This window comes from Palaemon carinicauda, chromosome 33 (assembly GCF_036898095.1).
Source record: "Palaemon carinicauda isolate YSFRI2023 chromosome 33, ASM3689809v2, whole genome shotgun sequence".
Lineage (NCBI taxonomy): Eukaryota > Metazoa > Arthropoda > Malacostraca > Decapoda > Palaemonidae > Palaemon > Palaemon carinicauda.
The window spans coordinates 11,091,248-11,117,423 of NC_090757.1; the positions used below are offsets into that span (position 1 = coordinate 11,091,248).

At 42.1% G+C, this 26,176-nt stretch overlaps 1 protein-coding gene across 2 annotated transcripts in view; it reads left to right on the forward strand.

The window, feature by feature from the left end:
• Nucleotides 1–26,176, forward strand: part of bor (ATPase family AAA domain containing bor) — a 46,691-nt gene that overhangs the window by 11,966 nt on the left and 8,549 nt on the right. For both annotated transcript variants that reach the window (XM_068356743.1, XM_068356744.1), the window contains exons 2-7: nt 7,072–7,277; nt 7,590–7,675; nt 8,807–8,934; nt 10,519–10,613; nt 15,165–15,363; nt 16,494–16,651. In XM_068356743.1, the coding sequence (XP_068212844.1) occupies nt 7,079–7,277; nt 7,590–7,675; nt 8,807–8,934; nt 10,519–10,613; nt 15,165–15,363; nt 16,494–16,651 (865 nt within the window). In that variant the 5' untranslated portion in view covers nt 7,072–7,078. The remainder of the gene's footprint in view (nt 1–7,071; nt 7,278–7,589; nt 7,676–8,806; nt 8,935–10,518; nt 10,614–15,164; nt 15,364–16,493; nt 16,652–26,176) is intronic.

A 26,176-nucleotide genomic window follows, 5' to 3' on the forward strand; every position in this document is an offset into this window, starting at 1 on the left:
GGAAACACAATCTCCTTCTCAAGGAGGGTCTATCATTGGCCATCCAGACCCCCCATCTTCATCTCTTCTCGGATGCATCGGACTCGGGCTGGGGTGCGACCTTGGACGGACGGGAATGCTCAGGAGTATGGAACAAGGAACAAGCTTTACTCCACATCAACTGCAAAGAACTGTTAGCAGTTCATCTTGCCCTGTTGAACTTCAAGTCCCTCCTGCTAGGCAAAGTGGTGGAGGTGAATTCAGACAACACCACAGCCTTGGCTTACATCTCCAAGCAAGGAGGGACCCATTCGAGGAGCCTTTACGAGATCGCAAGGGACCTCCTCATTTGGTCAAGAGGTCTAAACCTCACTCTGGTCACGAGGTTCATCCAGGGCGATATGAATGTTTCAGCGGATCGCCTCAGCAGAAGGAATCAGGTCATTCCCACGGAATGGACCCTCCACAAGAGTGTGTGCAACAGACTTTGGACCTTGTGGGGTCAACCTACCATAGATCTGTTTGCCACCTCCATCACCAAGAGACTTCCGCTTTATTGTTCCCCTGTTCCAGACCCTGCAGCAGTTCATGTGGATGCTTTTCTTCTGAACTGGTCCCATCTCGACCTGTACGCATTCCCTCCGTTCAAGATTATAAACAAAGTTCTGCAGAAATTCGTCTCGCACGAAGGGACACGGCTGACGCTGGTTGCTCCCCTTTGGCCTGCAAGAGAATGGTACACAGAGGTACTTCTATGGCTAGTCGACTTCCCCAGGACTCTACCTCTAAGAGTGGACCTTCTACGTCAACCACACGTAGACAGGTTGCACCCAAACCTCCACGCTCTTCGACTGACTGCCTTCAGACTGTCGAAAGATTCGCTAGAGCTAGAGGCTTTTCGAAGGAGGCAGCCAGTGCGATTGCCAGAGCTAGAAGAAGTTCCACTCGTAGAGTCTACCAGTCTAAGTGGGAGGTCTTCCGAAGCTGGTGTAGAGCCAATTCAATTTCCTCTACCAATACCTCTGTGACCCAAATAGCTGACTTCCTTCTTCATCTTAGGAACGAGAGATCCCTTTCAACACCTACGATTAAAGGGTATAGGAGCATGTTGGCCTCAGTTCTCCGCCACAGGGGTTTGGACCTGTCTTCCAACAAGGACCTTCAAGACATTCTCAAGTCTTTTGAGACGTCTAAAGAACGTCGTCTTTCCACTCCAGGCTGGAATCTAGACGTAGTCTTAAGGTTCCTTATGACATCTAGGTTCGAACCTCTCCAGTCAGCTTCCTTCAAGGATCTTACCCTCAAGACTGCTTTTCTCGTTTGCCTTGCAACAGCTAAGAGAGTCAGTGAGGTTCATGCCTTCAGCAAGAACATTGGTTTCTCAACCGAATCGGCTACTTGTTCTTTTCAGCTTGGATTCCTAGCAAAGAACGAACTTCCTTCACGTCCTTGGCCTAGATCGTTCGAAATACCTAGCCTCTCCAACATGGTAGGTAACGAACTTGAGAGAGTTCTTTGCCCTGTCAGAGCTCTCAAATATTATCTGAAGAGGTCTAAACCTATTAGAGGACAGTCAGAAGCCTTATGGTGTGCCATCAAGAAACCCTCGAGACCCATGTCCAAGAATGGGCTTTCGTACTATATAAGGCTTCTGATCAGAGATGCACATTCTCACTTAAAGGAGGAAGACCTTGCATTGCTGAAGGTAAGGACCCACGAAGTAAGAGCTGTAGCTACTTCGTTGGCCTTTAATAAAAACCGTTCTCTGCAGAGCATTATGGATGCAACCTATTGGAGGAGCAAGTCAGTGTTTGCATCATTTTATCTGAAAGATGTCCAGTCTCTTTACGAGAACTGCTACACCCTGGGACCATTCGTAGCAGCGAGTGCAGTAGTAGGTGAGGGCTCAGCCACTACATTCCCATAATCCCATAACCTTTTTAACCTTTCTCTTGAATACTTTTATTGTTGTTTTTATGGTTGTTACGGTAGGCTAAGAAGCCTTCCGCATCCTTGGATTTGGCGGGTGGTCTATTCATTCTTGAGAAGCGCCTGGGTTAAAGGTTTGGTAGAGGTCCTTTAGTAGGGTTGCAACCCCTTGTACTTTGGCACCTTTGGGTTGATTCAGCCTCCAAGAGGAACGCTGCGCTCAGTAAGGAAGACGAACTTTAAATAAAAGGCAGAGTAACGGTTCTATTCGACTTCCTTACCAGGTACTTATTATTTCATTGTTATTTGAGATAACTGTTATATGAAATTTGGGATACTTAGCTATCCTTTAATCATGTACACTGGTTTTCACCCACCTCCCTGGGTGTGAATCAGCTACATGATTATCGGGTAAGTTTAATATTGAAAAATGTTATTTTTATTAATAAAATAAATTTTTGAATATACTTACCCGATAATCATGATTTAATCGACCCTCCCTTTCCTCCCCAGAGAGAACCAGTGGACCGAGGAATAATTGAGGAGGTGTCAACAACAAATGATTGAGTACCTGGCCACAGGTGGCGCTGGTAAGTACACCCCCTTCTAGTATTGTGATAGCTGGCGTATCCCTCCATAGAATTCTGTCAGGCAACGGAGTTGACAGCTACATGATTATCGGGTAAGTATATTCAAAAATTTATTTTATTAATAAAAATAACATTTTCTTGCATGTTTTTTTCTGTAGGGTAGTGTGTAAGTGGTTCACCGATCTTTATTCCACCCAAAATACTTGCCCACTCGGCTAATGTGCATTGCACATTTACTGCTTGCCAGAATAGGAGCAATGAAATATTGTTTAATTGCAAGTGTAGCGAGCCGTGGCGGAGCCAAGACCGGTAAGCGAATAGTTAGCATTAGTTAACCAACATACTCGTAGGTACTCAAATATGCGTAACGACAGACATGGATAGGAAGGATTCTTGTTTTCTATGCGAGCAGCAGGCCTGGTGACCCAGCGATCCATACACGTACCTTGCTGTATGACTAATGGCTGTTGAGGCATAATAACATACTGTATATCATTAAGTCAGAATGGAAACACCTTTTACTAATGGGAAACTGAAGTGGCCTTGGTTTTATGAACAATATTCTGTTACAGTGGGATGCTTGATAACCCAAGGATCTCCCCTAAAATACAGTGCAACAAATGATGTCACAGTAATTAGATGTCTTGACACGGTTCTCACAGGAGGCGTCCTAAGTGGCCTGGCTCAGAGAAATCCTTCTCTTACAGGTCGAGCTTGGAAAGAGAACTCCCTGTTATTCCTTCGCAAACTGCTAGAGGTAGAAATTTGAGTACTAGGAGTGAGCATGATTCCTACCATTCTTTCTCTCCCCCTATCTCTCCATTCACCTAATGTTGTTACAGAGAGGAAGGCTGTTCGAAGAAACATTATATGTTTTAACGTGCCTATGAAGGTAGAACTACCTTTTATCTCTAAAGTGGAACCATCTCATTATCAGGATATTGCTCATTTAATTTTTCCAATAAGTTTTACTACTGTATTTTATTTATTCAATTCCTTCCAGAATTTTTTCGAGACAACTCTGTAAGAGTCGAGTTCAACTCATTGGGCTGGATAATCTAAATGTCTCTAATGTCTCCCATTAACACACTTAGTTTAGTTTGTGGTCTACTTATCTGATCCCAATTCACACCAAATGCTTTGGATGAATAAGCACATATTTCCATCAAAAACATCCACTGAGTAACTACATTCGTTTTGAGTTATAAAAAGAAAAATGTCACCATGCATGCTGTTTCTAATTAAAAGTCTTTGCAGTTACAAGACAGTCAATAGTATCAGCAATTAGTTCTATGTTATTATAACCACAAAGAATAATATCAAGTATTCTTAATTGTAAACTTTAATCGGTTTTATATTTTAGATAATTTTAAACTTTTAACATCTGTATCCATGATCAATATTTAATGTTATTCTTTAATTCCACATTCAAAGCTTTGCAGCATCTCAAATTCATTACATGGTCAATATTTGTCTTATTCTGTCTAAAGCAGTCAATACACTTGACGAAATATGAAAAACATTCTTGCGTTTTATTATTACCAGTAGGATGTCAGCTATGACATTGGATCAACTCAACCTTCCAACAGATGAAGACACATGTGGGAGATGGGCAAATGGGAGGCAAAAAAAAAAAGAAAAAAAAAGAATTTGTAATATTAATATGACTCAGGAATCGGGATTCAAATCAAAATTTTTTAGTAGACAAGGTACTTGTGTGAGTACGTTGTGGTAAAGCAATCGTGTCATTCATTTAACCAATGGCTGTTGGGTTATGAGAACGAAGTTGTTGGGATTGTAGGCTGAAGCTACCTGATATTGAGCCGAAGCTGACGATGGAACATGACCACGAGGGGATTCCATTTGTATACGAGCTTGGGTCATGGCAGCACGATCAGAACATGCATTATCACGTGACATGGAGTCATAGCCATCATGTGTTGAAATGATCGTGCGTTTGGTGACGCTATCACGTGTGGGCACTGCGGTGCGTTCACTGAGATTATCAGGCATGTGCGCAGTAGAGTGTACTGAATTTTTTGCCTGAGAACACATTTAGGTTGTGTCATGTATGGTCAACATGTGTAGAAATAGTGAATGTGTTGTAGTTATTATCGACTTCCAAGCAGCTTGCTTGAAAGAGGACATTATAGGTTTAGAGCAACTTGGTCTGGCCAAAGTTGTGGTTGCGGACACCACCGAAGCGGTTTGACCAACTTCAATACATTGTAATGGAGAGTTCTGGGACAAGTACAAAGAACTCGTAAGAGGAGAGCGGTGCTGAGAACTTTTGGAAGTACGAGGCAAGCCCGACTCGTGAGCTGGAAAAGGATGAAATGGATCCTCCAGTGGGGCTGCCATTATTGACTCTTGAGTTACTTTCGATGCCTTGATGGGAGATGTCTCCAAAATTAAAAATTCATCACTGATAAAATTAGCCATTTAAGGCTCAACACTCAGTACGCTAGTGGGAGGCGAGGGAGATATATAGTACCATATGCATTTCTGAATAATCGGGGACCAAGGATACTGAAACTGGATTTGGCTCAGGGAGAGTAGCTGCTGTAGCCAAGTGACCTGTCACAAGCTTCGACTCAGGATCACCAGGCACATGATCGATATTATAGGATAATCATCATCATCATCTCCTCCTACGCCTATTGACGCAAAGAGCCTCGGTTAGATTTCATTATGGTCATTGTCCTTCGTAAGTGGAGCCTCTGAAGGCTCAAGACATGAAGGAGGTGGATGGGGATATCTTTCAATGCAGAAAGGAGGTTACGCTCTTTACCATTACTGGAAGAAGACGAGGAAGGTAAACGATCTCTCTTCGCTCGTTTCTTGTGTCGAGAACAAAATTTATCCCAATGGGAGGTCGGCCACTCCTTACAATACTTGCATGGATTTTCTACAGAACATCATTTACCACCTCATTAACCATTGTTTGCACAAGTATAGCACAGATAATGATAAGCACACTTAGTTTCAATTAAAAACAAACATACAAAGCATTAAGTACCATAAGGATAATCCAGTGTGGATTATGTAAGGTACGATGATAGAGACGAGGGGAGACTTCTTGTTGTAATGGCGACCAGGATAGGAGTGAAGCCTACTGCCAACTACACTTAACACTGCCCAGCAGTTTGGTTGCTAGGTAACCAATCAGGATGCAATCGAACCCTTTTTCTTTTATTATTATCATCTGGTCCTAGAAAACAGAACTAGGAGTAATTCATTTTAATGATTCAGAACTTTGTATCGACATTGGAATAAATATGAATTTTCCACAACTTTCTATGATAAACTGCTGGCAAAAGTTGAAGTATCTTGAGTACAGTACTGAATTTGTTAAAGCCAGAAAATATCATTGTAATTGTGAAGACCGACTAACATATCTTGACGATGGTAGTGGAGGAGGTATGTAATCACAAAGCTCTTGAAAGTGTGTCGCATTTATTTAAGAATAGTAATAAAGTTTAGGTTATCCCAGTCAGATTGTGGGTGACCCAATAAAGATGTAGCTTTACAATGAAAAAGTTACAGAAGAGAGCAACTCAATTTTGCCTTCACCTTACATCCACCTTGTCCTGTTATTGATACAGTTTGGTTAGAAATATTGTACTGTACAAATTTCAACCATCTTTTCCTGTTTTATACATCAATTTTGTTATGAATACTACTGTACAAATTTACTCCATTAAGAAAGATAGCCAAAATGACCTTTGTTTTAGAATGTTAGTGACGCTGCTTTTAGGCTTGGGAGATATTTTGATAAAGTTTGGTACCTATTTTGTCGGGAATCATTTTATACTGTATTCTGTTGATATCTCTGCCTTAGATGTCTTAATGCTAAAATGCTCAGTACTGTACAGGATATCCTTCCTTCATCCTAACCTAACCTAACCTAACCTAATTTCTTCCTAATAGTGGGATGTATCTTGATACTTATACATTCATATATTATTAGTAGTAGCTAAGTTACAACCTTAGTTGGAAAAGCAAGATGCTATAAGCCCTAGGGCTCCAACAGGGAAAATAGCCCAGTGAGGAATGGAAATAAGGAAACAGAATAGTGTGCTTGAGTGTCCCTTTAATCAAGAGAACTCTAACCCAAGACAGTGGAAGATCATGGTACAGAAGCTATGGTTCTACCCAAGGCTACATAGCGATGGTTTTATTCAAGAGTTTCCTCCTAGGAGAACTGCTTTCCATAGATAAAACAATAATAATGCTTTAATAGTAACATTTATGTTGTCATGTACCTTATCCTAACATTATGAAGAAACCCACTTGTGATTTGAAAGTACAGTATTTTGTAGAAAGTCCAAACATTGCCTGCATTAAAAAGTTAAACAAAGTTATTTGATTTCTCAACCTTTATTGCAAGTTATTTTGAGTTTGGCAATTCTGTATTTTTGAAACACTTATTTGGTAGATCCCAGGTGTGGTTTTTTCTCATTAATACCTTGAAATTGTCATCAATTTCCTTTTTGATATAGGTGGGTAATTAGTTTTATATTGCAGGCTGTAGATTTACGGTGTTATAGTATAGACATTTTTTGCTTTGCAGACTAAAGATGTCATGGTTATTTGGAATGAATCAAAGACCTCAAGACTTCTCACAGTTTGTTCCTCCGCCATCTACTGTTGGTGGTGGGGGAGGGTCAGATGATGATGGTGGTTCAAACAAAGGCTCTAGTGCAATGGAGGCGTATAGATTTGATTCTGCGGCCCTGGAGAGGGCTGCTCGGGCTGCAAAAGATTTGGAGAAGTCTGGTATGTATGAATCTTTTCTTCGAAATTTTTACTAATATTTATTTTTACTGAGTAAGCTAATTTATGAAATTTGAAAGTCAAATGTACTACTTGGGGAAACACTGCACATTGATAAAGAAGGTTTTAAATGTACTGTAGTAAATATAATGATGTTGATTGAAGTAGCAGCCACCAGTCATTTGGTATTGGAATCTAAAAAAACAAAAAATTCAAACTGTGCCTATGGCAATAATTGAGTTGGTAATTCAGCTTTGATATGTTCTTATTCAACATTATTAAGAAGGCATATTTATCGTTTCAATTGAATTGCAGCATTTGCAAAGGAAGCTTTGGATCTTTCAAGAATGCAAGAGGAAACAAAGCAGAAGGAGATTATTACGAGGGCAAAAGAAATGGAGGTTAGTAGCAAACTTGTTGGTTGTAGATGTTAACCTATTTTCTTTTGTAATTAATTCTGATTTGCTCTTTTTTATATGTACCTATAGTTGTTTCTATGTGTATGGAAACCTTTCGTCCTTCAAAGTAGGGAATATGTTTTTAGCGGGAGTTAGAATGGCTGTTAAATTCATTAACAAGGTAGTTAACAACACATGGTTAATATGGGCAAAAAGCCACTACCTTCCATCTGTTGGAAGTACGTCACTTTTGACTTTGGCCACGGTGAGTACAGATGTACTGTTGTCTCCTTACCAAACTTTTGTCGTCTTTATTTTTCTTACGGGAAGTTAGAATTCCCACATCAACTACCCATCTTAATCCTGACAAGAAGGTCAAATTGATGTGCTTCCGACAGGTGGAGGGTAGGTGCTTCTCGCTTGCATTCACCACCTGTCGTTAACAAGGTTTTAACTACCTCGTTAACGAATTCAGCGCCCATTGCATCTCCCGCTGAAAGCATTTTCCCTATTTTAAAGGGAAAAAATCCAAGTTACTTTTTAAATATTTTATTGTGCCCTACATTCTGTTTTAGAAAACAGTGGCCTGTCAATTGGGCTGTGAGGCTGTAAGTCAGCAATAACTACTACCACTGTGTAAAGTTTTACAGTAACAGCTATATCTATCTTTGCCAAAAGCATACCCCTATTAACCCTTTTACCCCCAAGCTATTTGGAACTTTCCAACCCTTAACCCCCCGGCGTTTTCTTTTTCAAGCACATTTTGCAATGTATTTTTTTTAAATTGCTCTAACAGCCTTAATTTTCATCATAGAGAGGTCAGGTTGGTCTCATTCCTTTGGAAAATGCCTGAAGTTTCTCAAAAAGTTATTAAAAATATGCCAAAATATGTAATTAGCCGTTTTTTGCAAGGACGTACCGGTACGTCCATGGGGGTAAAGGGATGAGTTTTGTGAAACGTACCAGTACGTCCATTGGGAGTAAAACGGTTAAAGGACTCAGTTTTGTATAGTTAGGAAAAATACAAGTGACTTGAAAATTTTTTTATTTTTAAGATTTTTTTAAGTACACCAAAATCCCTGTAGCATTCCCTACTCATAATGCATGTTCAGGACCATATCTAATCTCTTTTAGGTACAAATTGAAGCTGCTAAAGCTGAGGGAAAACGGATAGAACAAGAAGAAAGACGCAAGACTTTGCAGGAACAGGCAAAGCTTGATCAACAGAAAGCACAATATCAGGATCAATTGTCTCGTAAAAGGTTAGGCTTGATCATGTTGTTCCGCTTAATTCTTAGAAGTTAATGATCAACTGATATTATGTGCAAAAACTGACATTTCATGCAAGGTTGCATTTTGCATAATTACTTTTTACCAGCTTGTGTAGTACTGAACAGTATAATCACATTTGTTTCATCAATGTAATTACAGTAATACTGTACCTCTCTTTACCATTGATTCGACATACAGTCAGTTCTGACTTTACATCACTCATTGTTAAGTATTAAATATGAAAATAAAATCCACCTTAAGCCATTTTACCTGACTTACGTCGGTCTATATGTTGTGCAATAATGGTGAAAATATACTGTACAGTAGTGTATTTCACATGCAAGCTTGTTCACACTGGTGATCCAGGGCATGACTAGATGGCTGTCAGGCAAATGACTTGCAAAAGTTTTAACAGTGAGCAATGACGTAATATGTCAACCTACTGTACTTATGTTGACATATCATAGCGTAACTGACAAAGGAGTAAAGATAGAAAGGAACTGAAAATTTCATTAGAAAGTTGAATAAATTTCCTTTAGAGCTATATGAATGGATGATGATCGAAATGCTTTATTGGATCATCAGGGGATTAATGTTAAGTATTTTTTACATGTTCACTATGTGTATAGGACATGTGTAAGTCACTTAATAGGGAAAAAATCCTACCTATGTCAAAAATTGATATAGGACTAATTAACAACACAGGGCTGGGTATATGTCAAAAATCAATTTAGGACTCATTAACAACAGAAGGCTGGATATATGTAAAAAATTGATTTAGGATTAATTAACAACTGAGGGCTGGGTATATTGATATCTTATTAAAGCTAGAATATATTTTTCTGCTATTCTGAAAAAGGAAAAGAGCAGCAATTATAGAATCCTGTACAGCAATTCCTTATGGTAAAGTTCAACTCAGGAATATTAATTTTACATGTGAAAGTTTTACTGGAAACTGGAAAAAGGAGTTAGAAAATGGAAGGTAATTTGTTCAGAATTTGGTAAAAAAATGACTCAAAACTTATAAACATGGCAATTCTTTTGATCTAAATTATTTGCAAATGATGGGTATGCTAAAAGATGAGTTTTTTGGTGAAAATTTTGGAATAATAGACCTTAAAAGTATAGTATGATACATTGTATGAAAGTATTTTTTATATGCATACTTCACTTATATTGGTAGATTTTGTATATCTTAGTGAGTGAAATGATTCTATTAAGGATGCCAAAACTTACCCAAGTGGGAGTTGTAGCAGTGATTTTTTTCTAAATGCATGCAGTATCTGTTGTATAGAGGTGAACATGAAGAGGAGTCAAGTTAGACAAGAGAAATTAATCACTTTTAGGGCATAAGGAATATTACATGACATAGCTAGATTGATTTGAATAAGGAAAGGGTGGTAAGTGTTCTAGAATATGTTTATAATATGTACGTATTTAAAGAAAAACATAAATTAAGGAAATGGCAACAGGAGAGAGGTGGTATCCCGGACATTGCAGTTCATTGTATACATTGGGCACTTGCATTACGTGATACGTTAGAATTGACAAAACTGATATGGTTTCATTAACAGGTATGAAGACCAGTTAGCACAACAACAGAGAATGAATGAAGAAAATTTAAGAAAGCAAGAGGAGTCTGTAGCAAAACAGGAAGCGCTGAGAAAAGGTAAGTTATGCATTTTCAGAAAAAATATACATTTTGGAAATTTGTTTTACATTACATTTCTACACTATAGCAAACCATATTCTTTAACAGAAGCATGATTTCGGCAAAGCTGGAAGTGGTCATTGAAGCTTTAAACAGGGTTATAGTGCTGGTGAGGAGCGGTAGGCCCCACCCATCCACCAAGCAGAGCAACCATCCCTTTGATTTACGCTGTAGCTGTTGTGTCTTAACTTTTGGCATTTGATCTTTTTCTATGTTTTTTCAGATTGTGTTTGCTTTATTTATGGAGGCTCCATGAGCCAACTATTCTGCAGTGCCCTGGGAAACCTGGCCGTAACTGCAGCAGGTTCATGAACAAGCCCTTTGTGGATTCCCATCAACTTTGTACTGTACTATTTGTGCAGTGAGAGGACTTCGGAAAGAAGAAAAAGAATTTTAAGAGGGATTCTTTGGCCTTTGACTTGCCAATGCCTAAGCAAAGAAATGCCAAAGAAACTCTATACTTCTTTTTTTCTTCCAGAAGTTCGCGAAACTTGCTGTGTTTCCTTCTGATTTCCCTAGGGCCGGGTCCTCTAGAGGAATTCAGAAGGAAGGTGGAGTCTCTGACTTATGCTTGGGGGTACGCTTTGAAGGGAGCAGAAGTATCACCTTCCCTTAGCAAAGGAAATGCTCCAATGTGTCTCTTCCAAAGTACGTCTTTTCTTGTGCTGCCTGATGATGACGTGGTGGGGGACCTAGCCCTGCTGAAGCTGTGACCTTCTTTTAGTATTAATGCCATTCCTTAAGAGAAACTTCTGGAGGTGCTAGCTGATGCCAGGACTTTAAAATCATCCCTTGGTGCACTCGAAGTAACCAAAGCCAGAGTCTTGTGAGACTTCAATTGATCTGTTCTCATAATGTGGGAAAGAGATGGTGTGGTACAAAGGCCCAGCCTGGGAAGGTGTATTGGTATCCAGTACTGGAGCTTAGTCCTGCTACCAGCACTCGGTCTTATACAGGACCGAGCATGCACACTACTGGTTGGTATGATGGCCCGCATCTTTAACCCCTTTCTTCTGGATGTTATCCGGACTGCTTGTCTTCACTTACGAAGGTGACTGCCCTTTGGTAAAGGTGGTACCTCCAATTGTTCTCCTCGCTGGTTCCAATTGTTCTCCTTGCTGGTATGAGCTACGAGAGCTTTCCTCACACGTGTGGAAGATGAGTAGGTTTTGGGATCACTTGTGATTGCCACCTTCATCCCCACATACTTTAACTCCACTTGCAAACTCTCCACACACCAGGTCTCTATATGAATGGTCTCCTTGTATTCAGACACCACATGATTGGCCACTGCTATAGTACCCCTTGCAAATCTTCGCAAGACTACAACTTCTGTTTTGTCATTAGGAAAGATGATGCATATTTTCAAAAACCAATCATCAGTCCGACAGAAAGAAAACCTATGTTTTGTCGTCAGGGGAGTAGTGTACTGTACCAGTTTAAAGCTCTGTGCTTTAAGACTGCCTACCATTCCTTAAGTGTTTATCCTCATCTCTACATGAGCCCACTTGAACGGCATTCATCTTCTGAGGTAACACGATGGTTGGATGATCCCGTTGTCCTTCAGGAGGCAGTTGCTTCAGGATTGAGACAGACTGATTTCCTTTTGCCACAATCTGGGTTTTGGGATTAATAAAGAGAAGTCAAGTCTCATGTCCAAGGGTAGAAGTCAAGTCTCATGCCCACTGATAGAAGTTAAGTCTCATACCCACTGATAGAAGTCAAGTTTCATGCCCAAGGATAGAAGTCAAGTCTCATGCCCAAGGATAGAAGTCAAGTCTCATACCTTGGTATGCTGATAGACACAGCAGCAGAAAGAGACTTCCAATCTGGCGATGGTACCAACAGACTCAAGAAGTTAACGCAATCTTTCCTACACGATCAAGAACTTACAGCATGACAGTCTTAATGCTTTCTGGGACAACTTTATTTGTTGGAGAAACTTGTTCTACTTGTACGCCTCCACCAGCAACCACTACTGATGTCTGAAGCATCACTGGTCAGTAGCCTACAATCCCCCTTAACATTCTTGAAAGGGAGCCCCATATGAACTGATGAGTCAAGCATCAGATCGTGACTTGACTCTCAAGACGGTTTGCTTTCTCGCACTAGCTTCTGTAAAGAGGGTTAGTGATTTGTATGGTCTGTCCTATGACGTCACCCATTTAAGGGGATGGGGGCAAGGAGCACTGGACTTCATCCTTGTGTTTATTGCTAAAACCCAAAATCCAGCTGTAGCTGACTCTAGGTTCGTGCCCTTCGAGAACTTGGGTTCGGTAAATAACAGATGATTCTGACCAACTGTTACCATGTCTTTTGAGAGCATTAAGATGCTATCTCAAGAGTACAAAGAGAGCTCACCCTCATGTCAAGCGTGTGCTTGTGAGTACGAGCAGGGTTAAAAGGAGGATCACCAAGAACACTGTTTCCTCTTGTATTTGGCAGGTCATTGACTGCACTCTGGATCCTCACTCTGCTCAACAAGGCAGAATGTCAGGGTCATGATTATGTCCTTGGCATTCAAGAGAAACTTCTCTGTACCCAGGTACTCCAAACGGGTGTGGGGAGGCAAACCACCTTTACCGTCACTACCTGCAAGTCGTAACCCACAGCACCCTAGATAAATTCACTCTAGGTCCTGTGGCGGCCGCTCAGCAAATGGTTTAGCTGTCGGTCGAGAGCAGAAGTTACATGGTTTTAGTCTTAGATGAATGTATAGAATGACTGGCCTTTTCTTCTTTCATCTTTCCCCTCTCATCTTTCCCCTCTCTTGGGACACAGCAGGTAGAGAATCTGAAATCTGGCCTCCTTCCTACTGAAGGTAAGCACCATATTAGTTTTGAGGTCAGAAATGTGTGTGTATGTTTTGTCATATCCCCAATCTCCTTGTGGGGGAGAGTTGGGTAATGAATAGATATTAGTGTGAGTGTGGGTCCCTCACTCCTTATACTTGACAGTAAAGTCACAGTGCGAGTTTCCACTCGCTCATCAGGGTTGCTTAGCCGTCGACTTCCTAGCATTGACAGGCTGAGGGTTCACGAGGTGTCAGGATACTCTTCTCACTCTATCCAGCTCAGATTTTTATCCTGGGGCAATGTGTCCAGCCAGTTGGAATTTGGACTTCCACCCACCTAGAGGCAAGTCTCCATAGTAAAGAATGAAGATTTATATTTGTGTTGGAACAAATTACAAATTTTCCTAACTAAAAACCTGAGTTCTTTACACATACATGTCCTGCCATTACCTTCCACCTGGAAGTCCTGCCTACAATCAAAAGTGAGAACACACTGGGTGATTGTATGAGCGGGGTAGGTTGGTCTACCCTCCACCCCACTCCTGCAAACTAGTGGAGGGTTATTGACACCTCACGTGAAAGTTTTTATAGCTAAATCCTTCTCGCACTTAAATATATATCCATAGAACAGAACTCGGGTTTTAATAGTTATGGAAAATACAAATTATATCCAAATTTGTCCCTAAAATGGGTCTGAATCTTGCTCCGTAAGGTCAAAGGGAAGGTTGCTCGGCCTGGTGGGAGGATAGACCCTACCCTCCGCTTGGCAGCAACTACATTCACCTTATTGAAAGTTTAAATGGCTGTTTCCAGCTTCCCCAAAATCGTACTCCTATAAAGGACTTGTGTTTGTATAGTTAGGATAAAAACAAATTTCTTTAAAATTTGTGGTTTTGTCAATTTTTTGAGGAAGGTAATTGAGATGAGAGTTATACATGTGCTTGGCTTTTGTTACTCATATTATTTATATAATGATGTTTATTTATAGTACCTTAATAAATTTTCATGTTAAACATATTTAACAACTCATATTAGCTCTGCCATGAAGCCAGTGATCCATAAATAGAAGCGGCCAACTGAAAATTACATGCTAAAGCTTATCACTAACTTAAGGAAGAAAGAGAGACTGAAAAACAACTTGAAGTTTTTTTAATGACTACAGTAAAAGATTGGCATCCTAGGGTGAAGGTATGAGATATCAAATTCAAGACAGCTATAACGTGTTACAGACTCCAAACAGGAATGAGATCGATTGTTACCTGATGGTCCAGGCGGCACATATACCATAACACTCATTCTCCTCTATGTTAGACAGTAGAAATACAGTTTGTTCCAACACAGGAACTTACCTCGAACTACTTTCTTAGGAGTTACCTGGAACCTCCTCTCAACCGACCAGAGTTTTGTGTAGTTTACCCTACTTCCGTTTTCTGTAATGGTAGGCCTAGGCGGAAGGAGACGTGCCCTGAGGGCAGTCTCGAGACAGGCCTCATGTTAGCCTCAAATATTGCACAGACTGTATATTCATATTTATAATTTATGAGGTTGATAAAACAAACCATGTTTTTGTCCCCTTTTCTCTGTTTATAGGTGTTTAGCTGGTTTTTCAGAGTTTGTTTCTATTTTCAAGTTGCAAAAGTTATACATTAAGACAAAACATGGAAATGGCTAAAGTCCCAGACTAATTATTTTCTCTTTTTTTTCCAACATAAAAGCAACACTTGAACATGAACTGGAGCAGAGGCACAAATATGACATGAAAAGAATTGAGTCAGAGATGAGCTCCAAGGCAAAGTTGGAGAGAGAAAACCAGGACTTGACTTTAGAGCAGATACGTGTTAGAGCAGCAGAAGACAGAGAAACTACCCTGAAGAGTATGATAGAAAAGCGTGAAACCATATTAGCTTCCATTAAGTAAGTTCTGTTATTTATTGCTATAAAAATTATCAATTATAACTTCTTTGGTGTAACTTGCTATGTATGAACAATGGAACCTGTAGAATTCCTAAGATTTATTTTAAGCTATTGCCTTAATGCCAAATTAATTTCGATCCTTAATTCTTTATTTTACGAATACTGTAGTACCTCGGTTTATAAGTTTAATTCTTTCTGGGAGCTCACTCGCAAATTAAAGTGCTTATATTCTAAAACTATTTTTTACATAAGAAATAAAAGAAATTCACTTGATGTATTCCACAATTCCGTAAATACACTTATACACTCATCTTTAAAGGTATTGTGATGGTAATTATCGAACAGTTTATAACTGCTAACATCAGAAATTAATCAAATTTAATAATTCACAAAGAAAATATAAATAATTGACAAATTACCCTGTACATTGCCTTTGAGGAGAGTTTTCGCTGGTATGAGGGTGACGAGAGATTAGGAGGAGAGGGTTACGGCTTGGAAGGAGATCCTCCCTCCATGAGCATTTCTGGTGAAATATCAGTTCTCTCTCTCTTGAATGATTTTTAATATCACTAACTGAATCACTTAATTTAGGCTTTATGGACATTTGGTCTTTTTTTTTTTTTTTTTTTTTTTTTTTTTTTTTTTTTTTTTTTATACAGTACATTCTTACTTTCAGTATTGACAAGGAACCTATCTAGAGACAACTGATTTTGCCTTTCATTTAAAATGACATGAAACGGAGGTAAAAATCCCTTGAACACATCGGGAACACTGCTTGGTTGGTGTAGTGGCACTGTGTGACTGATTTCGTGCTAGTCTTCTTAGTACTTGTTCACAAAAAATCCCAATAGTTTTGGTTGCAGACTGATGGAATATCCGTAACCCAATTCAAATGTATATGCTTGTACTGTATCCCGAGTTAGTTCTATTCAAAGTTACTCGTAACCCGAGGTATTACTCTACCCTTCAATGAAATGTACTTACATACTGCATTATGTCAGCTCTCTATTAATATTTTCTTTCCACTTTATGCTTGATATGTTATTAGGTCATCAAAGTATTTTTTTCTGAAAAACTCAAAATGTACTGTATGTTGAAAGAAGCACTAAAGAGTCAAATGTTGTTTACAGAACGGCAGGTTCAGCAATTGGCACTGGAATTGATACTTTCCTCAGTGAGCCAACCAAAATTCAGGCAGCTGTGGCTGGTCTTGTTGCTCTCACTGCAGGATACTACACTGCTAAGGGATCTTTAGGCATCGTTTTCAGATATTTGGAAGCAAGACTAGGTAAGAAAAATAGCTTCATTTGATTTTTTTTTATGTCAATCATAATATTTTGCTCTTTGATATATTTTTAGAGTATTAGACAATATTTTTGTATGCAAGTAGCATTTTCTTTGCTTTGAGAATTAAAATGCAGATATTTGATTGTTTCTATAAAATTGTCACAAGACTATTAAGTATCATTATCACTCTCTTATTGCCTGCCTGAATAATTTGTTCTTAAATTAGAATTGAAAATACAGTATAAAAAAGGAAAAGTTAGATAAGTATAAAGCTAAAAGCTTTATCCTTACTGTAAATAACCTTTCATACTGTCTACATTGTGCTATGTAAAGAACACAACACCAGAACATCCCCAGTTTCCACTGATTGCTCATGTGAAAACTAAAGATAATACTAAAAAAAATTTTAAAGCTCGTATCACTTGTCACTGAAGTTATGTTACTACTTAGGCCAGCTAGGATGTTAAAAACTTACAAAAGGAGAGGTAGAAGCTCCAACCAGTTTATGTCCATAGGCATTCATATCCACTTGCATTTCTTGACAGTGAGGAAGGGGGACCAAGACATTATTTCCTATTATAAGATTATGGGCATATGTCAAGACAAAAGAATTTTGTTTGGTTCATAATAATCCCCATTGTCTCTCATGGCTGTGTAACCTGAATGTAGGAAATTAATTTTTTCAATATTAATCTTACCCGATGATCTTGTAGCTGTCAACTCCGTTGCCCGACAGAAATCTACGGTCGGGATACGCCAGCGATCGCTATCCAGGTGGGGGTGTACACAACAGCGCCATCTGTGGTCAGGTACTCAAGTACTTCTTGTCAACAAGACCTCAATTTTTCCTCTGTCGTGCCGCCGGCAAGACCTACATGGATACGCTGTTGATTTTGGAGTCTTTTGTTCACGTTTTGGTGATGTATTTGCTCTGAAATTTAGCCTTCGCTGTTCAGGAAGACTTTATCCTTAGCTTAGCAAGCTTTTGGTATTAATTTGATTTCATTGGTTAACGATCTTTGCTTAATTTTGGAATTCCCCCTTGACTACCTCTAAATTCAAGATGTCTGACCATTCCCAAGTTCCTAAATACAGGCAGTGTAGTGTTAGGACTTGTACTAGGCGTCTTCCGAAGGCCTCTATAGATCCTCACACCGTATGTTCCAATTGTAGGGGAAAATCCTGTCAATTGGAAGATCGATGTGGGGAATGTGCTGGGCTTTCGGAATTCGATTTTAATGAATTCCTCAGATATGCACGTAGGTTAGAGAAGGAGAGAGATAGGAGGAGTTCTTCTCGCTCTGTGGATTTTTCCTCTCCCCATGCCCCTCAACCTTTTCCTTCCCCTGTGGTGGTGACTCCCGAACCTGCTACGAGTGCTCAGCCTGCAATGGCTGATATGTTGCGTGCCATTCAGGCTCTCGGTGATAAGGTGGAGTCGTTGGTTAGTGACCGCAATCAGCTCTTGGCAGATGTCAGAGAGCTGAAAGCGAAGAGTGCAGTGGGAAGTGTTAGTGCTAGTGATGTGCATAGTGTCAGTGTCAGTGTTGCGCATGAGGGTACATCTGTGCGTGCCAGTCGTCCTCCCAGTCCGGGACCTCTTGCAAGCTCCCAAGCCCAGGGGAGAAGCAATGTCGAAGGACCAAAGGGTTCGGCAGGCCTTGATCGGCGCACGGATGTATCCTCAGTGGTTGCGGACGCATCTGCTAAGGATCGTCCCTTCCACTCCCAGACGAATGAGCCCTTACATTCCTCGTCTGTGGAAGAGGTTTCCAGGAGGAAACGGTGGACCAAGGTCTCACGACCGCTCAAACGTAAGGTCCCTTCCGAGCTAGTCCAACGGCCCAGGTGTAGCCACTGGGTCAGTTCGGACTCGCCGCAGTCATCTGATGACTGCACACCTCCCAAGAGAGGTAGAGTGGTCCCTCAACAGGCCTCTGCACCGTCTGTTGTTGCTCCTACCACAGTAGACCCTAAGTGGTCCATGCTGCAGACTATGCAGTCTCAGCTTGCGGCTTTTATGCAGGAGTATCATGCCGAGAAGGTTAACACCTCTCCTGTTAACCTACAACCCGCAGAGGTTGTGCGCTCAGCAGATACTGCGGCTGCCTGCTCCCACACCCCACCTGTGAGAGCTCCTCCACCGATGCGCAGTCCTCACTGCCAGACGCATGTTCTTGCTGCACCATCTGCTAACATGCGTGAGCTGCCGCATCAGGAGTTGCCGGGTTCCAGCACTATGCGGCATTCTCCTCAGCCCATGCAGCATGCTCTGCAGACCTTACAGCATGCTCCGCATACCATGCAGCATGAGCCGCATACCATGCAGCATGAGCCGCATACCTTACAGCATGCTCTGCATACTATACCGCATGCTTCTCAGCCCACCGCAGACCCTCCCACACACCAGCCCTCTGCTTTTGTTGTTGCCAGCTCACATACTGTCCAGCAGAGGCATGATGATGGATCCGCAGGTACGCATGCACCCGTTCTGCAGGATTCAGCCGTTCAGCTTGCTGCTCTGCCTTTGCCACTCACAACTCAACTTTCGGATGATGATGTATCGGAGGATGAAGCTGCTCATCTGGATGATCCTCACTCTGATGTTGAAGGACACAAGTCTTCGCCACCCTCCTTAGACTTTCGCAAAGTCCTTGCTTTGTTCAGGGAATTGTATCCTGAACACTTTGTGTCTGCAACCCCTCGTTCTCCTCCCTCCGAGTTTGCTCTGGGCATGCAGTCTGCTGCGCCTGCCTTCACCAAGCTTGTTCTCGCCAGATCATCAAGGAGAGCTTTGAGGGTTATGGGGGACTGGTTGCATTCCAAGAAGCAACTGGGAAGGACCTCTTTTGTGTTTCCTCCTCCCAAGCTGGCTTCTAAGTCGAGCGTCTGGTATGCCACGGGAGAGGAACCTGGCTTGGGGGTTCCTGCCTCTGCCCAGGCCGACTTCTCAAGTCTGGTTGACTCTCCCCGCAGGTTGGCTATGAGACGTTCGAAGATCTGCTGGTCCTTTTCCGATCTTGATCATATGTTGAAGGGAGTCTTTCGTGCCTTCGAGATATTCAACTTCCTCGATTGGTGTTTGGGAGCCTTAAGCAGGAAGACTTCCCCTTCAGATAAGGACTCGGCCATGCTGATCATGTCTAGCATGGACAAGGCAATACGGGATGGGTCTGGTGAACTTGCGGCTTCATATGTATCAGGAGTCCTCAAGAAGAGAGAACATCTGTGCTCCTTCTTATCTGCTGGTATCACTCCTTGCCAGAAGTCAGAGTTGCTGTTTGCTCCTCTCTCCAAGTGTCTGTTTCCGGAGGAGTTGATTAAGGGGATGGCTGCCTCTCTTATCCAGAAGGATACTCATGACCTCATGGCTTCTTCTGCACGTAAGGCTAAAACCTTACCTTCCGTGCCTAGACCCTTCCGCCCTTTAGCAGTTGATACACCTGCTTCTAGGTTCATCCCGCCCTTTCGTGGCAGAACCTCCAGCAGAGGAGGTACCCGTGCAGACAGTCACCGTGGCAAGTCCAAGAAGGGTTCCAAGTCCGCAAAAGGCAAGTTTTGACTGCCTTCCTCTCCAGACAGCAGTAGGAGCCAGACTCAAGACCTTCTGGCAAGCTTGGGAGAGCAGAGGTGCAGACGCTCAGTCTGTGAAGTGGCTAAGGGAGGGATACAGAATTCCATTCTGCCTCAATCCCCCTCTAGCTACATCTCCCATCAACCTCTCTCCCAACTACAAGGAGAAGGATAAGAGGCTAGCGTTGCAACAAGAGGTGTCGCTCTTGCTACAAAAGGAAGCAGTGGTCATAGTCCGGGATCATCAATCCCCGGGCTTTTACAACCGTCTCTTCCTGGTAGCCAAGAAGACAGGAGGTTGGAGACCGGTGCTGGACGTCAGTGCTCTCAATGCTTATGTCACCAAGCAGACGTTCACGATGGAGACGACGAAGTCGGTCCTAGCAGCGGTCAGGCAGGAGGACTGGATGGTCTCGTTAGACCTGAAAGACGCATACTTTCACGTCCCCATCCATCCAGACTCCCAACCTTTCCTAAGATTCGTCTTTGGAAAGGTTGTGTACCAGTTCCAAGCCCTGTGCTTTGGCCTAAGCACGGCACCTCTTGTGTTTACGAGACTGATGAGGAATATTGCGAAATTCCTTCACTTAGCAGACATCAGAGCCTCCCTCTATTTAGACGACTGGCTTTTAAGAGCTCCCACAAGTCGTCGCTGTCTGGAGAATCTCAGATGGACTATGGATCTGACCAAGGAACTGGGCCTCCTGGTCAATTTAGAGAAGTCCCAGCTCGTCCCATCCCAGACCATTGTTTACCTGGGTATGGAGATTTAGAGTCGAGCTTTTCGGGCTTTTCCGTCGGCCCCAAGGATCAACCAAGCCCTAGAGTGCATCCAGAGCATGCTGAGAAGGAACCGATGCTCAGTCAGGCAGTGGATGAGTCTAACGGGGACACTTTCATCGCTGGCCCTGTTCATCGAGTTAGGGAGACTCCACCTCCGCCCCCTTCAGTATCATCTAGCTGCTCACTGGATAAAGGACATGACGCTAGAGACGGTCTCAGTTCCTGTTTCCGAAGAGATGAGGTCTACTCTAACGTGGTGGAAGAACAGCATTCTTCTCAAGGAAGGTCTATCTTTAGCTGTTCAGACCCCCGACCACCGTCTCTTCTCGGACGCATCAGACTCGGGCTGGGGTGCGACATTGGACGGACAGGAATGCTCGGGAACATGGAATCAGGAGCAAAGGACACTTCACATCAATTGCAAGGAGTTGTTGGCGGTTCATCTGGCCTTGATAAACTTCAAGTCCCTCCAGCTAAACAAGGTGGTGGAGGTGAACTCTGACAACACCACAGCCTTGGCTTACATCTCCAAGCAGGGGGGGACTCATTCGAGGAAGTTGTTCGAGATCGCAAGGGACCTCCTCATTTGGTCAAAAGATCGAAAGCTCACGCTGGTAACGAGGTTCATTCAGGGCGATATGAATGTCATGGCAGATCGCCTCAGCCGGAAGGGTCAGGTCATCCCCACAGAGTGGACCCTTCACAAGAATGTTTGCAGCAGACTTTGGGCCCTGTGGGGTCAGCCAACCATAGATCTGTTCGCTACCTCGATGACCAAGAGGCTCCCATTGTATTGTTCTCCGATTCCAGACCCAGCAGCAGTTCACGTGGATGCCTTTCTGCTGGATTGGTCCCATCTCGACCTGTATGCATTCCCGCCGTTCAAGATTGTCAACAGGGTACTTCAGAAGTTCGCCTCTCACAAAGGGACACGGCTGACGTTGGTTGCTCCCCTCTGGCCCGCGAGAGAATGGTTCACAGAGGTACTGCAATGGCTGGTCGACGTTCCCAGGACTCTTCCTCTAAGAGTGGACCTTCTGCGTCAACCTCACGTAAAGAAGGTACACCCAAACCTCCACGCTCTTCGTCTGACTGCCTTCAGACTATCGAAAGACTCTCAAGAGCTAGAGGCTTTTCGAAGGAGGCAGCCAGAGCGATTGCCAGAGCAAGGAGGACATCCACTCTCAGAGTCTATCAATCTAAATGGGAAGTCTTCCGAAGCTGGTGCAAGGCCAATGCAGTTTCCTCAACCAGTACCACTAACCCAGATTGCTGACTTCCTGTTACATCTAAGGAACGTTAGATCCCTATCAGCTCCTACGATCAAGGGTTACAGAAGTATGTTGGCAGCGGTTTTCCGCCACAGAGGCTTGGATCTTTCCACCAACAAAGATCTACAGGACCTCCTTAGGTCTTTTGAGACCTCAAAGGAACGTCGGTTGTCCACTCCAGGCTGGAATCTAGACGTGGTCCTAAGGTTCCTTATGTCATCTAGATTTGAACCTCTCCAATCAGCCTCTTTTAAGGACCTCACTTTAAAAACTCTTTTCCTCGTATGCCTAGCAACAGCTAAAAGAGTAAGTGAGATCCACGCCTTCAGCAGGAACATAGGTTTCACATCGGAAACGGCTACATGTTCCTTGCAGCTCGGTTTTTTGGCTAAAAACGAGCTTCCTTCACGTCCTTGGCCTAAATCATTCGAGATCCCTAGCCTGTCCAACTTGGTGGGGAACGAACTGGAGAGAGTACTTTGCCCAGTCAGAGCTCTTAGGCACTATCTAAAAAGGTCAAAACCTTTACGAGGTCAATCAGAAGCCTTATGGTGTGCTGTTAAGAAGCCTTCGCTACCAATGTCTAAGAACGCAGTTTCTTACTACATCAGGCTTCTGATTAGAGAAGCTCATTCTCATCTGAAGGAAGAAGACCTTGCTTTGCTGAAGGTAAGGACACATGAAGTGAGAGCTGTGGCTACTTCAGTGGCCTTCAAACAGAACCGTTCTCTGCAGAGTGTTATGGATGCAACCTATTGGAGAAGCAAGTCAGTGTTCGCATCATTCTATCTCAAAGATGTCCAGTCTCTTTACGAGAACTGCTACACCCTGGGACCATTCGTAGCAGCGAGTGCAGTAGTAGGTGAGGGCTCAGCCACTACATTCCCATAATCCCATAACCTTTTTAACCTTTCTCTTGAATACTTTTTATTGTTGTTTTTGGGTTGTACGGTCGGCTAAGAAGCCTTCCGCATCCTGGTTGATTTGGCGGGTGGTCAATTCTTTCTTGAGAAGCGCCTAGGTTAGAGGTTGTGATGAGGTCCTTTAGTATGGGTTGCAGCCCTTTATACTTCAGCACCTAAGAGTCGTTCAGCATCCTAAGAGGACCGCTACACTCAGTAAGGAAGACGTACTTAATAAAGGCAGAGTAATGGTTCAAGTCGACTTCCTTACCAGGTACTTATTTATTTTATATTTGTTATTTTGAATAACTAATAAAATGAAATACGGGATACTTAGCTTCTTTGTTAACATGTATGCTGGTCTCCACCCACCACCCTGGGTGTGAATCAGCTACATGATCATTGGGTAAGATTAATATTGAAAAATGTTATTTTCATTAGTAAAATAAATTTTTGAATATACTTACCCGATGATCATGATTTAAAGGACCCGCCCTTCCTCCCCATAGAGAACCAGTGGACCGAGGAGAAAATTGAGGTCTTGTTGACAAGAAGTACTTGAGTACCTGACCACAGATGGCGCTGTTGTGTACACCCCCACCTGGATAGCAATCGCTGGCGTATCCCGACCGTAGATTTCTGTCGGGCAACGGAGTTGACAGCTACATGATCATCGGGTAAGTATATTCAAAAATTTATTTTACTAATGAAAATATCATTTTATCTTTCTGGTAAAAAAAAAAGAACAAAAAAACCTAAGATGAGTAAGAATGGCAATAGAAAATGATGGCGAAAGAATGGCAAAAAAAAAAAAATCTGATAGAATATGGTAAATATGGAAATTTTATAACAGATAATGTCTTTCTTATTGACAGAAAACTTGAGTCATTTCATTTTTCTTTATGCTTTTTATATAAGTTTTTTTTGATAATATGGAAACCTGCATAGCTTCTTTTCTGTAAACATTTTGATGGCTAAGTCAGCATTAGTAATATCTTATAAAAAGAATATTAACATCCCGAAATACACAATGGGGACGTAGTGAAATATTACATAAAACCGTTATTTTTCCATAAACTAATTTGTTTTAATACATACATATAACAAGGCACATCCCCCAATTTTGGGGGTTAGCTGACATCAAACAAATGAAACAGAAAAGACCTCTCCTCTCTACGTTCCTCCCAGCCTGACAAGGGACTCAACCGAGTTCGGCTGGTACTGCTAGGGTGCCACAGCCCACCCTCCCACATTATCCACCACAGATGAAGCTTCATAACGCTGAATCCCCTACTGCTCCTACCTCCGCGGTCTTCCAAGGCACCGGAGGAAGCAGCAGAGCCTACCGGAATTGCGTCACAATGGCTCGCCATTCATTCCTATTTCTAGCACGCTCTCTTGCCCCTCTCACATTTATCCTCCTATCCCCCAGAGCTTCCTTCACTCCATCCATCCACCCAAACCTTGGCCTTCCTCTTGTACTTCTCCCATCAACTCTTGCATTCATCACCTTCTTTAGCAGACAGCCATTTTCCATTCTCTCAACATGGCCAAACCACCTCAACACATTCATATCCACTCTAGCTGCTAACTCATTTCTTACACCTGTTCTCACCCTCACTACTTCATTCCAAACCCTATCTACTCGAGATACACCAGCCATACTCCTTAGACATTTCATCTCAAACACATTCAATTTCTGTCTCTCCATCACTTTCATTCCCCACAACTCCGATCCATACATCACAGTTGGTACAATCACTTTCTCATACAGAAAACTCTTTACATTCATGCCCAACCCTCTATTTTTTACTACTCCCTTAACTGCCCCCGACACTTTGCAACCTTCATTCACTCTCTAACGTAAATCCACTCCACCATTTGCTGCAACAAAAGACCCCAAGTACTTAAACAGATCCACTTCCTCAAGTAACTCTCCATTCAACATGACATTCAACCTAGCACCACCCTTCCTTCTCGTACATCTCATAACCTTACTCTTGCCCACATTAACTCTCGACTTCCTTCTCTCACACACCCTTCTAAATTCTGTCACTAATCGGCCAAGCTTCTCTTCCGCGTCTGCAACCAGTACAGTATCATCCGCAAACAACAACTGATTTACCTCGCATTCATGGTCATTCTCGTCTACCAGTTTCAATCCTCGTCCAAGCACTCGAGCATTCACCTCTTTCACCACTCCATCAACATACAAGTTAAACAACCACGACGACATCACACATCCCTGCCTCAGCCCCACTCTCACCGGAAACCAATTGCTCACTTCATTTCCTATCCTAACACATGCTTTACTACCTTTTTAGAAACTTTTCATCAACTCCATATAACCTCATCACATTCCACATTGCTTCCCTATCAACTATAGCATGTGCTTTCTCCAGATCCATAACCGCAACATACACCTCCTTACCTTTTGCTAAATATTTCTTGCATATCTGCCTAACTGTAAAAATCTGATTCATACAACCCCTACCCCTTCTAAAACCACCCTGTACTTCTAAGATTGCATTCTCTGTTTTATCCTTAATCCTATTAATCAGTACTCTACCATACACTTTTCCCAACACACTCAACAGACTAATACCCCTTGAATTATAATACTCATGCACATCTCCCTTACCCTTATATAGTGGTACAATACACGCACAAACCCAATCTACTGGTACCATTGACAACACAAAACACATATTAAACAATCTCACCAACCATTCAAGTACAGTCACTCTCCCTTCCTTCAACATCTCAGCTCCCACACCATCCATACCAGATGCTTTTCCTACTCTCGTTTCATCTAGTGCTCTCCTCACTTCCTCTCTTGTAATCTCTCTCTCATTCTCATCTTCCAACTTTCAAAATATTCCGCCCCAACTTTTCTTTGCCTCCTCTCCTTTTAACAATCTTCCATTTCCATCTTTCACTGTCTCTTTAATTCTTGAACCAGGCTTCCTTACTCTCTTCACTTCTTTCCAAAACTTC